The sequence below is a fragment of the Athene cunicularia genome (genome assembly GCF_003259725.1).
Source record: "Athene cunicularia isolate RWA chromosome 7 unlocalized genomic scaffold, athCun1 chr7_part1, whole genome shotgun sequence".
Lineage (NCBI taxonomy): Eukaryota > Metazoa > Chordata > Aves > Strigiformes > Strigidae > Athene > Athene cunicularia.
The window spans coordinates 20120371-20132782 of NW_020799107.1; the positions used below are offsets into that span (position 1 = coordinate 20120371).

The 12412-nt window shown below is 45.9% G+C and overlaps 1 protein-coding gene across 1 annotated transcript in view; it reads right to left on the reverse strand.

Moving 5' to 3' along the window:
• The window catches only part of LOC113482124 (unconventional myosin-X-like), an 86513-nt gene that overhangs the window by 35553 nt on the left and 38548 nt on the right, over positions 1 to 12412 (reverse strand). Inside the window, exons 18-22 of the mRNA XM_026852471.1 lie at positions 11269 to 11377; positions 10523 to 10603; positions 9404 to 9528; positions 8505 to 8619; positions 2522 to 2628 (exon numbers count right to left, since the gene is read on the reverse strand). Of these exons, the coding sequence (XP_026708272.1) occupies positions 2522 to 2628; positions 8505 to 8619; positions 9404 to 9528; positions 10523 to 10603; positions 11269 to 11377 (537 nt within the window). The remainder of the gene's footprint in view (positions 1 to 2521; positions 2629 to 8504; positions 8620 to 9403; positions 9529 to 10522; positions 10604 to 11268; positions 11378 to 12412) is intronic.

Consider the following 12412-nt stretch of genomic DNA (forward strand, 5'->3'; position numbering starts at 1 on the left):
TGCTCTTTTCTGTAAGTATAAAGTCAAAGGGAGGAAGCACGGAGAAAAGAGGAGGAAAGGGAAGAGGTGATAAGAAGTGGGAGGTTTTAGATTAATTGCTCCTAGGCTGCAGTCCCCTCACCCCTGATCCCACTGTCCTCCCTGTGCCCTGCACACGGGGTGTGAACAGCTGCACACACACTCTCTGCCAAGGCAGATATAAGTGCATCAAAAAGGGCACTCTGACTTTTACAAAATGTATCTGCCAGAAACTCTCTGTGCAACATGTGCCAAGCCCTGCCCAGCTACAGGCCAGCTCTGCCTGCTAATCTGCCAGGCTGAAGTGCCCCCTCATTCCTCATGACCGCAGCTAAGCTTGAAGACGCCCTTCAGCTGGAATTGCTGCACACAGGCCGTGAATTTCATTCCCCTTGTTCAGCCTTCCACTTACCCTCTTACACCGGCCAAAGAAATTCAACCTGCAGCCCACGCCAAGGGATTGGGAGACATGCTCACCATATACCACAAGAGAAGGCAGGGAGGCTGCAAAGATCCAATGCTGCATTTGGAATTCAATTAATTATTCCATCGATGAGCTGTAGTTGGCAGTTACGCCTCCAAGGACTAGAAAACACAGAGCCATGGAGTTATTTCCTACTGTCTTCTTCCCGTGAGCAAGGTCTTGCAGAATCCAGGGACACAGGCAAATTTGTACATGGATCATGCAAGCCTAGGAACAGTTATGTGTATTTTAGCTGGTGAAGCTGTTACCTGCAGCTCAGAGTACCACAGATTAGCTACAAAAATGGGGTCATCTGAATGGGCTTGATTTTCTTGTCTCATGTTTTAGTGATCAGTCAGATACTAGGCTGCAGGGAATGAGAGCAAAGAAAACATTCTCACCCTTAGGACTGGTTCTCCAGCCTCACAGAACAAGTTCACAAAGGGGGAAAAAACAGGAAAATCCTTCCTGTGGTGTATGTACCCTTCTTCGCCAACCTACTTTGCATGACACCAGATGAATTTAAATACACTTGTCCTTGCAAAACTAACAGAAATGGTATCAAGCTTAAAGCAGCGCACACTGGTACTCCTGACCTCTGCCCAGCTCTGCACAGACCAGCAGCACTTGCCCAGATGAACTCCCTCTTGCTGGACCTTCTCCAATACAGGTGCAGTGCAACTGGGAACTCTTCACAGAAAAGTTTTCCAGTCTCCCTCCCTACCTTTTCTCACTCCCTGCTCTCCTCTCCTGCAAAATGCAGCCACCTCCAGCTGCTTGTAAGGATTTCCAGCTGCAGAAGCACAGCTTGTTCTTAAAGATGAGACTCAGAAGAGCAACATGTGGGACCAGCAATTCAGATCTGTGGAGACTGGAAGATCACAACGTTTCTAGCCAAAAAGAACACCACTGCAACACTGTCTCCATCACAGCCCTGCAGGGCAGCAGCTACCTTTCCAGGCACTCAGAAAAGCAGTAATCCACTTTGCCTGCAGTGATATTTCCCAGAAAATCAATTTTCCTGTGCTAATCCCTACCCTTCTTTCCAAATGCTAGACACAAAGTAAAATAGAGCAGAGGCCCTGACACAAAGAACTTGCAATCTCATGTACAAACAATAGAGCTAGCTCATTTGTTTACCTAGAGGGAAATAAAAAAATTAATAAAAGCCCCTGAGACCACATACGTGTTTTGCTGATACTCCACGCTGGCAAGGCAGGGTACAACCCTTGCACACATCTCCCAACACAAAATGAGCTACCTGGTGTAACTGGAGCTGTAAGAAGAGTGCCTGCTGGAACAGCTCTGCTGGCCAGGGATTTCACCTCCTCACACCCCTGACTGACAGGTGTCTGGAGCAGAGACCAGCCAGGAAAGAGCATCTTACTGGGATTAAGTGTGCATGCCACAGCCATTAAGGAGTCAGCTGTTACACTGACTTCGAGGGGCAAAGGAGGGGCAGTTTGTCTGCAGTTGGTTCTCCCAACCCTCCTCTGGTCAGGTGCAAAAGGGAGCGGCAAGAGGAGATTACTGGTGCAAAGCTGGCCAAAAACCAATTCTGAAGAGTTAATTAAAAGGAGAGGGAGATCACGAGGCAAACAGGCAGGGCGAGGAAAGAGGGTGAGCAAAGCCAGAGCTACAAGTGAGGAAGAAGCAATTTGCAGGGGGAGCAGAAAACAGAGTTGACAGGCATAAGGAAAAGGAGGGGACCCAAACCGTAGGTGGGGCCCAGGCAAGAGAGCCCTGAAGGCAAGGAAAAGGTGTCACCGGAGGCAAGCCATGGGTACAGAGGTCCTTCCAGAAGCCTGTTGAGCAGGGTTGAGGGAGAGTGCAAGCGTGCACAGAACCGAACAAGAGGTGGCAAAGGTGGAGAAAGGTTTCAGCAGGACTGATGCCAGCAGGGAGGGCAGATACTGCAACTCTCCCTTGCAATACAGAAGGGGAAGAAGGGAGGGATGCAAGGGGACTAGAGCAAAGCAGGGGTTTGGGGCAACCCAGGCACCCAAGCACAGGGATGGTGGGGCAGCCCCCAGCACTGACCTTGCCATGTAGCCCAAGACGTGGGCCCGGATGACTATAGCTGCTTTCCTCAACTCCTCTTCCCGATCCTTCTCCAGCTTCTGCTCAAGAGCTTCCTTCAGGAAAACCTGACGCCACGGGGAGGAGTTTCAATAAACACAAAGAGAGGAAAGAAGTCAGTCCCCGGGAGCGCCGGGAGGTTTCATCCCCGGGCGAGCAGCGCCGAGCGTGCCCCGTGCCCGGCGCGCCAGCCGCGGCGCCTCGCCCCGGGTGCCCGCACTCACAGCACCGGGAAAAAGTTTTGCAGCAGCGACAAGAGCCGAACTCGGTGCCCAACCCCCGCCTCCCTCACTCTGTGGTCAAGACTTAAAAGAGAGAGAGGGAGGGAGCAGAGGAAGGAGGGAAAGAGGAGGGAGGAGGAGAAGAGCCTGGGCTTGCGCCTGTGATTAACTCTTTCCCAGCTGACAGCTTTCCCTGCACAATCCAGTACCTCCCTGCAGCAGGCACTGATACCTACTTGTGTGATTAAATATTTTGCAAAGAAACTCCTCCACATTTCAAGGAAAGGGAGGAGCATTTAGATTTCTAGACTCCAGGAAGCAATCTTAACAGCAGTGCTAATAATGGAAGACAGCTGGAAAGCTAAAAGCCCTCTCGAAGTTCAAAGTTGGGCGTACCCTCAGTCCACCGGAGCTGAAACCCTCCACCAACCTCCAGGAACTCTGAAGTGGAGATGCTTTCACGCTGAAGAGGTTCAGCAGTGTAGCCATGTACTGGGGGGAACTCACCCCCCTTGGGAGAGGTCTCCAAATATTACTGGTTGCTTTTCAGTGTCCAGTATTTTAATTCTCAAGCATCTTCCATCACCCATATTTCAAACCTCTGCTCAGTGCTAAATGCTTGTGTGAGGGATGACAGTGCTATCATAGAGACAAAAGGACTGAGATACAAGCAAGATAAGGGCATGTTTACAGGAATTGTGCTGACATATCTGAGCTACTTCAAAGCAGCTGGCTTGCATTATGTTAGCACAGGGTTCAGCACAAATTGCTGAAATAAATGCTTTGCTTTTTGAGATGGACTGCAGCCTGCATGGAGGTCCACAGCACTGTGGGTATGCTGCTAGCAGTACCCAGCCTAGAATAAGTAGGCTAAGGTATGTCCATACAAGCTGCAGTCACAGCAGCAACTGCCATATGGCCATGCTCGTGTGACCTGGTGCCTGACATTGGCTAAATCCCTGCCAGGGCCAGCAGCAGAACGGACTATGCTAGGCAAGCGCTGACCCACTTGTTAAAGCACTGCCATGAATGCAGGCTGTGAGCTGACACTCATCAATCTGCAGAACTACATTAATCAGTAAAACCCCCTTACAAATTTACTGGATCCATGTGGCTATGCTGAGGCCAGAGATTTGAATAGTCCTTTAGTCCAGTGTTCTGCACAGTCTTCCCCTCCCCACTTACTTCCCCTTATGTCTCTGTATACATTCCCTTCCATCACTGCTTTTGGCCTCATCACTTATTTAGGTTTTTTTCCCCCTGCAATGACTGTCATGTACTGAAACCTCTCCATGAGTTAGTACTCATACCCAGTGGCTTCCCTGGACTCCCGGGGATTTCTCTTGGGGAGCCATTGTCATTAAGGTGGCCTTAAGAAATGAGCTGCTTTGTAATGGCTAAGTAACCATGGGTAGCCTTAAAAGAAGGTTCATTATCAAGGTACTGCCAACCATGAAGCTGGCATCCTTCCCTGCAAGTTGTACATCCACTCCCTCTGTCAACTCAACAATCTTTTAAAGACTTCTTTGAAGCAGGGATTGCTCTTTCCATGACATTCCAGAACCAAGCAGCAGTCACCCATTCCAGGAATGCAACTGCCAAAACACTGTCTCCATCCCTTCTCTTCATCAAATTGCAAAAATACTCAGTCCATCACTATTTCCCTACCAAGCACAGACTTTACTGTGCCAGTAAGGAGGGGGAAAAAACCCAGAACTTCAGAGCATGTAGTGTTCAACAAGACCCAACTCTAATCCTGTAGGGTTTTTTATATATGCTTGAGAGTAAGGGGTTAATCTCAAATAACATATCAATATCTAGTTACAAGCTATTGGCATTTTGAGGGGTTTTTTTAGACTCCCATAGATGACAAGGAAGAGCAAAATGCATTCAAACCCAGAAATATTTTTGAAGCCTTGTGGAAATAACTTGGAAGGTAGCCGTTTCTATGTTACAATTCATAGTCACTTTTTGAAAACATGAGATCACTTTCATCTGAAGAAGGAATGATTGGACAAAACATACAAGGTTATTTCTATTATATCTGCTCATATTAGACACTGGCCAAGTTTTAAACCACAGTGCAGCACCACAGTGTTCTTCACAGAACCTCAATGCGTGTGTGCACCATTGGTGCAACAGTGAACATGTTAAGGTTATGTGTAGATCAGCAGGTACAAATGTAACTGCATGTGTACCCATGCCTCCTAAGTGAAATCATATGAATCTTGGAGACATCACTGGGAAAGCAGGAAGTGGGTCACTGTGACCTGGATGCCAAATAGTCTACAGAAACCTTCTCCTTCAAACAGGCCCTACAAAACAGCAGTTTAAAATGTGGAAATGAGTTATTTCAAAAAGCAAGGATTGCTGTGTTAAACGTAGGAAATCTGTGTTGTGGGTATGGGCAAGAATGGCAGAAGGTCCAAGTGTATTGAGGAAAGGAACACAGAAGCTGCTGCTCCATCCCAGCACATCCCCAGTGAAGACAAGGGCACCTTAGCACAAGCTCTTCCATCGTCACATTGCTTGTTTGCATCCAAGCCCTCATCTCTGCCATGCCACTGGATGAAACCTGCCTTATATATATATTAATACCTCGTATAAACATTAATTTGACAATTGCCAGCACAGCAGCTGCTCTATTCTTAATGAAGAACACAAAGATCATCCTGCCCTTCCTCCTCCATTTCCTTTCCCAAGCTTCACAATCCCCTGCACTAATTCACAGAGTCTTTTCCTTCCTCCTCCAAACAATTGCTAGGGATATAATTATCCTTCCATTCATTTTGCAGGAAGTATTCCCCCTTCTATAAGCCTTGCTCTTCACCCACCCCTTATAGTTCTTCCTAGGTTACATCCCCATTGGCCCGTCACACCTTTTCCAGTAGCTACTCCTGACTCCACAAACCAAGGTTATTTCTGGGAATTGCAGCGTGGGTACCCAGAGCTGCACCTGTACAGCAAAAGTCAGACAGGGGACCTCCTCTCTAGGACTGACCTATACTCTGTGCCCCTTAGCTGGTAGCTTCACTACACCCTTACCTGAAAGCCTCTGGAAAAGTAAGGGCTCTTTCCTTCATCAACCCAAGTATTCCAGGCCTGTGTTACCTATCACCAGCTAAAACACAAATGCAGACAAAGCAATCTGTAATCCAGAACCAAGACAGAACAGCTGGATATAGGCAGCAGGGAAGGGACCACCAGGAACTACCACTACTTTGCACGGCCTCACCTTGGCATCTGCTTTCCTAGGGACAGGCTTTCTGGAGACACTGTCACAAAGCAGAGTTGCAAGAGGGGTCTCCAAGGGAGCAATGAAATGGCTTTTCTGCCATCTGAGCATGGGGAAGAACGTCAAGCAGCTCATCTGAAGAATGAAATGGCAGGGCAATGAACCTTGGAGCAACCAGGGGCTGGGCAACCATTCAGCATGGCAGCAAGGGTGGAACAGACCAGGACAGTCTTGGAGTAATATATTCTTTAGAATCAATAGAACTGCTCTCCTCTACCAGGACAAACATCTCTAATTCAAACCACATTGAATATAAAATAACTTCTACAACCAAACATGATGGCTGAACTGCTTCCCAGCTCCTTTCAATTTTCCTTCTCAGACATAAAGAAATAGAGATACAAAGACTGCCATTCTTAGTCATTTCTTTCTTCCCACAATATTCAGACCCATCACCAACCAGTGCCCTAGCAGAGACATTGCTGTTTACCAACGTGCCACATACAGCTCTTCAGCCAAGTTTTAGTTTATAGGACAGAATTGTTCAAAAAAATTACATTAGACTACATCCAGTGTTTTGGCAAAATACAAAGACATTTTGTTTGCCACAATCTACCACCTATATTGTTTTTCCAAAAGACTTTGTTTGTGCAGGTCAAGAAGCGAGTGAAAACAGACAGACGTACTCAGCCCTTCAGGATACACAAGGACTGAAGAGAAAAGGGATTCTATTGCTGCGAGGGGCTCAAAGCAGCCTGGATTTCCTGCTTGTCGTCAGCATGTTGTAGTCCCTGGACTTGTGCTATATAGCTTATAACCTTTTACACTCTACAAGGTGAGAATGTGCATGTGAGTTTGGTCCTCACATGCATTTCTCTGCTGCCCTTGCTGAAGCCCAGCAATTTTCCATCTCTTGTCATGCTAGAAAGAAAGTTCAAACTCCATGTTTACCAGCTCTAACCACCCCTTTCTAAAGCTTCCCAGGCACAATCAGCTCTGCAACACATACACACACACACTCCACAGGCTTTAACACTAAAATTCTGTGAGACTGGCAGCCACCCAAGCAGTGTGGGTTATCTAGGGACAAGAATGACTGAAATGGTGCCTGGCTTTCAGGAACCAGTGATGAGACGCCAGATTCCCAAATCAAAGATGGGGAACACTTTAGTCATAGAGCAGAAATATGGCTAAGTGATAAAACCTTCTTTCTTGAACAACAGCGGAGGCCTGTGAAGGAAGGCCTTAGAAACTTCAGGTTAACACACCTCCTTTCCACCACAGTAGCCAGTGGTTTCCTTGGTTGTCAAACAGAGTTCATAGCCCAGACTACCAACTGGGCTACTACCACTCCTCTAATAAGTGGAGAGAGAGATATGTCACTCTAAGACACATTATAGTCTATCCACTCATTAGGAAATGACTGCTCAAAGCAACAAATATCATTATCTGATCTGCTGGATGAATTAAATGTGAATATTCACTAGAATCACTTCCAGTTTCATTGTGACCCTGGAAATATGCTGAACTACTTTTTTGAAGGCTTAAGAGCAAAAAAATGCAAGAAAAGTTACTTTGATGGACCACCATCTGCTCTGGATATGAACTGCATACCCACTACTCAGAAATACTGTCTGCACGGGACACCACCCATCTTGGAATATTCTTTGAAGAATTTACTGGAGTATGTGGAAATTTGTGATAGAGACAGTTTCCCACTCCCAGATTTCTATGGCAATACACCTCACAATGCTCACATCTATTTCTGCGTGAAGCTGTCTCTAAGCTTGAAAAAATTCAGGCTGAAATACCCAGCTCCCTCCCCATTAAATGAAAGATAAGGGTACATTTCCAGTTGGATGCCTGGAGGAAAACAAAACAAAACAAAACAAAATCCAGACTATACCAGGCAAGAGAGGAGTGTTAAACATTCACCAAAACAAGCAAAATCTGAATTATGCAATTGGGGAGAAGCATTTGGATAACTTTTTCTAGAAAATGTATGCTAGCATCTGGGCTAACTGCACAAACCATCAGCTGAGTTTCCATAGCAGAAGGCTATCACACATCTGGTGATCTAGCTACTTATTCACAGTTCAGATATATACAGAATAGCAGATCATTGCCTCCTGCAAGAATTTTGGTTAGCCAAGCAGAGCAAAATATCTGGCAAAAGAGGCATGAGTTGATGGCATACATTGCAGCTGCATACAATGACACCTGATTGTTCTCCTTGGACCCTTAAATTGGATCAGATACCACAAAATCAATCTGGCTTGGTCAAGGAGAAAGAGTTTAGACAAAAATCAAAAAGCCTTCTACATCTCTAGGTATGTAATATGGGAAATATTTGAGATGTTACAGGTCAATGGCATAGTCCAATGGCATCACTACTTTGCCCTTTCTACTGGCTTGAATCTCACCAGATGCAATCGCATCCCCTTGCAGCTGGAACAAAGCCATACCCTGCCCCACAATGGTGAAGTACCTTGGTTTTACCCAGCTGCCATTCTTTCTTGCTGCTGTCATAGGTCTGAAGAAAGCCTGCACATACAGCTTTGCTGTTATCTAAGAAACCTGGTCCCTTCACAAGCATCTTGTACCTAAGAATCAAACAAAATCTCATGAGATTATGTATGACAGTAACCTGCATCCCTCCAATATTTTAACTCTAATTATCCTCCTCCCATTAGTCCTTCTTCCTCTGAGACCTCCCTTCTAGATGTTTGCCTTCCAATTTGGAAATTTCCATCCCCCAACCTTTATCTGTTCCTACCACACTGGCAATTATTGTTGCAATCCCAGTAATAAAATACAAACTCAACAGCATTTTTCAGTAAAGAACAACTGTCTTTCTCAAACATGTGCTTTCATCAGACACAAGTTATTTTGTTCAGCATAGGGTTGGCATTTAATGCTCCAAGAGACAAAGGAAGCAATGTTCAATGTCCCTTCTAGCCTTAAACTTCAAGAAATCCTTTCGATGCAGCTAATGAAAAGAAATAATCACTCTTTCCAATATTAACCATCAACCATACTATCCTTAAAATTTGCTTCAGCCTGCCAGATCAAAGGTTTTACATATATTTTCTTTTTACATATTATGACCAGCTGGCTTTCACAGTATCACACAAGCAAATCTGTGGCAAAGCTACAAAAAAAAATTTTTTAATGGACTGTCTGGCTATTTTTCCATTCTGACTTTTACCCTAGAGGCAAGTCTGCAAAAGATCTTCCAAATCAGTCTATGATATGGGCAATAAAGGCATGGTTAGAAAAGCATCCCACAAATGATCCATATCAGTAAGAGCAGTTATAGAGGGAACAAATATATAGAATTGTATACCTTGGGGCTGTTACAGCATGTGGTACAATGATAGCAATTACCTGCTGAGAAAGTCCTGGAAAAGGCGCCGTATAGGGAAACCTGCTCTCCGAACTTTTACTGTCTCCAGCATCCCTGAATAACGGAGCTGATTTAGCACCACATCTGGATTGAAGAGGTTTGGTGCCTACATAATGATCCAGATTCAAAAACAAATATGGAGAGAGACAGAATAAATGTTGATCTTGGTATTACTTCTTTGCTGGCTTAACAGTGGCTGTTTCCCTGAGCACAGTCAAAGGCTGTAGATGCACTTCTCTATAGAAAGTCAACCCTGCATATTTGGGCATGTCAGGTGAAAAGTGGGAAGTTTGGATCAAGGGGAAGACAACCTCACAACACTGCATGGCGCAGAAAAAAGGACAAAAGGGAGTTGGGCAGATCCTGGAAAAAAAACAGCCTGCAGACTGCTGTCATAGTTGGATCGCAGCAGTAAAGCAATGGTACAATGCATTAACACATACAAAACGCAGAACTCTCGACTCACTTCTCTTTGCAGTCTCTCTAGTCAAACCAGAGACAAACTGCAAAATTCTTTCCTGGCATAAAACCCCTAGCAGGCTTTCCTCTGCCATATCAGACAGAGTTTCAAAACACACAAAGAAAACTTTCGGTTCAGAGCTCCCCACCCAATCTAGTTAGCAGCATATCCTCCCGTCACAGTTCACAATACAAGCAAGAGCCAGCCTGTCTCTAATCACTGTGACTTGCTCATGAAGCGTCCAGCTCCTCTGCCTCAGAGCCAGGGATCTGCAGGAGACGCTTCCTACCACACAAGCCCCGCATTCCTGAACAAATTGTCTACAGGCACCACAAACAGGAGTGATTGCTTCTTCTACCACGGCTCTGGGCTCTGCACAAGCCTGTTCACCTTCAGGCTTCATAAGCACAGAAAGGTGGGAATGGCTGTATCATATCATACTCAGCATGCAGCCTTTTCATCTGATTACCAGGAGGAGGGTGTATTTTTCCTGAACTATGAAACAACTAGAAGGAAAAAGGGGAGGTGAGGGGGAACTGCTCTTATCCTCAGTTTGGACCCTGACGGAGGCACCTGTCAGCCATTTGTGCAAGTGAGTGCTCATGAAGGCCTGTGCAACATACATACGAGACAGACTTGCCTTTTCGGTATTTGGTTTGATGCAGCGAATGAAGAACGGGTTGGAAGTACTAAGTGTGGCCATCAGAGAATGGAGAGAATCCTAAAAAGCAGCAAGACAAAGCCCAAAAGATCAGTCACTACAGGAGGGAAACAGGCTATATTTCATGCAATAGGATCTTCGTGCAGCCCTCCGATTCCTAATGTGCTTTGATTTTGCCTATCAAAACTTCAGTAACCCAGGAGATCCCTTCCTGTCCAAAACACACCCACACAGTTAGTTTACTCTAACACTGTTTACATGGCCACCCTTGTTCTCAGAGCTGACTAGTTGGTGTGAGTTATTTTTACAAGTCTCTCAAACTTTAGGAAACTAAAACTGTGAAATTAACATTCGCAGACAATCTGGGGGGGGTGAGATTCATACCTGCAAGGTCCCCCCAATAAGGTTTCACCGAAATTACCACTATACTTGTACACTTAGCTGAAACAACAAACCAACATGAAAGATCAAAGAACCTCAAGAACTTCATATACTTAGGAAAGTGTTCTTTTCTTCTGCCACCCTGGTCGGTCTTAGCATCTCACATTTTACACCAGACAGAAACCCTTGGGGCGGGGCACTGTCTTTTTTTAGCACTACAACATTCCTGCACATTTTCAGTGCTGGACACAAAACAAGGATGAATGACTCCTCTTGGCTGCAGGCCTTGGTTTACCCATCTGCTCCTCCCTGGAAGCCTGCTGCTCTCTTGGAAAACATCCTACCCTGAACTGGGAACTGACAGTCGGTCTGCGCCTCTGGGTGCCCATCTTCAGTGTCTCTTCACTGCAACGACTGCAGACTCTTTCAAAAAGGTCATAGATGAAGTCCAGCCTAAGGGAGAAGAAAAGAATTAAAGAAGATACAACACACCCACCAGCTGTGAGAAGATGGCTCTCATTCTCAGCGACTGACCTGTCCCAGTGTGAAACACCTCATTTTTATCCCTGCTGTGCTGGAATGTGGCTGCAGGATGCAGTTCAGCTGGGCACCTCAGTGAGGAAATGAATATGTTCCATGTGGCTGCCCAGACCCTGTGGGTTGCCCTGTATGTCACACTTGGCTGCAAAGCCAGAAACCCCATCTCACACTGTCAAGCAGGATATTACACAAAGGAAAATCTGCATTCTGCACTGGCTAGGACACCTCCCTCAAGCTCTATGCCCCCAGGTGAAACTACCTTGAACATACTCCAGCTAGACTGTGTACTGCCACGCTCCTCCCAACCTAGCTCCCATGACATGCTCATGCAATTGCAACCGCAGCCTTTCTGTGGCCATAGGACTTCTACAACTACCCTCAGCACAGGTCAGCGCTAGGGAATCTTCCACCATTTTGCCACTCCTTAGAGAGTGGTGCTGGTTCTTACAAAGTTGCAAAAGTTTTCCAGCACTGATTGTGCCAGTTTATTGTTATGACTGTTTCTAGCAGAATTTCCCTTTCTGGCTTGTTGAAGAACTCTAAGTCCTTCCATTATTCTGGACAATGATGACCACAATTCTGGCTTTAAGCCTTGTGTAAAAAGTTCCCCATCCTTCTTTCAAAGATGGAGTTCTGAAACAGTCTCATCATGCTCGAGCCCAGAGGTTCCATATGGACTGTGCTAAGAGGCATGTAGTAGAGTCGCTACCCAAAACTTCTAGGGTCTGCCATGTTATTAAATGCCTCTCTCCTTCTACTAGGCCCCACCTCTGACTTCCAGAACTTGCTCAAGGTCAAAGTCAGCTCATTTCTCTAGGGTCATGTTGCAGCACTGGGGTATAATATTAGGGGCCATGCCCAGTCCCACAGCAAGGGCTCAGTCTGGCTCAGGATAAGGATGGATGCTCTCCACTAACAAGCAGGCTGGAAAACAAGCAGCCTCCGTAC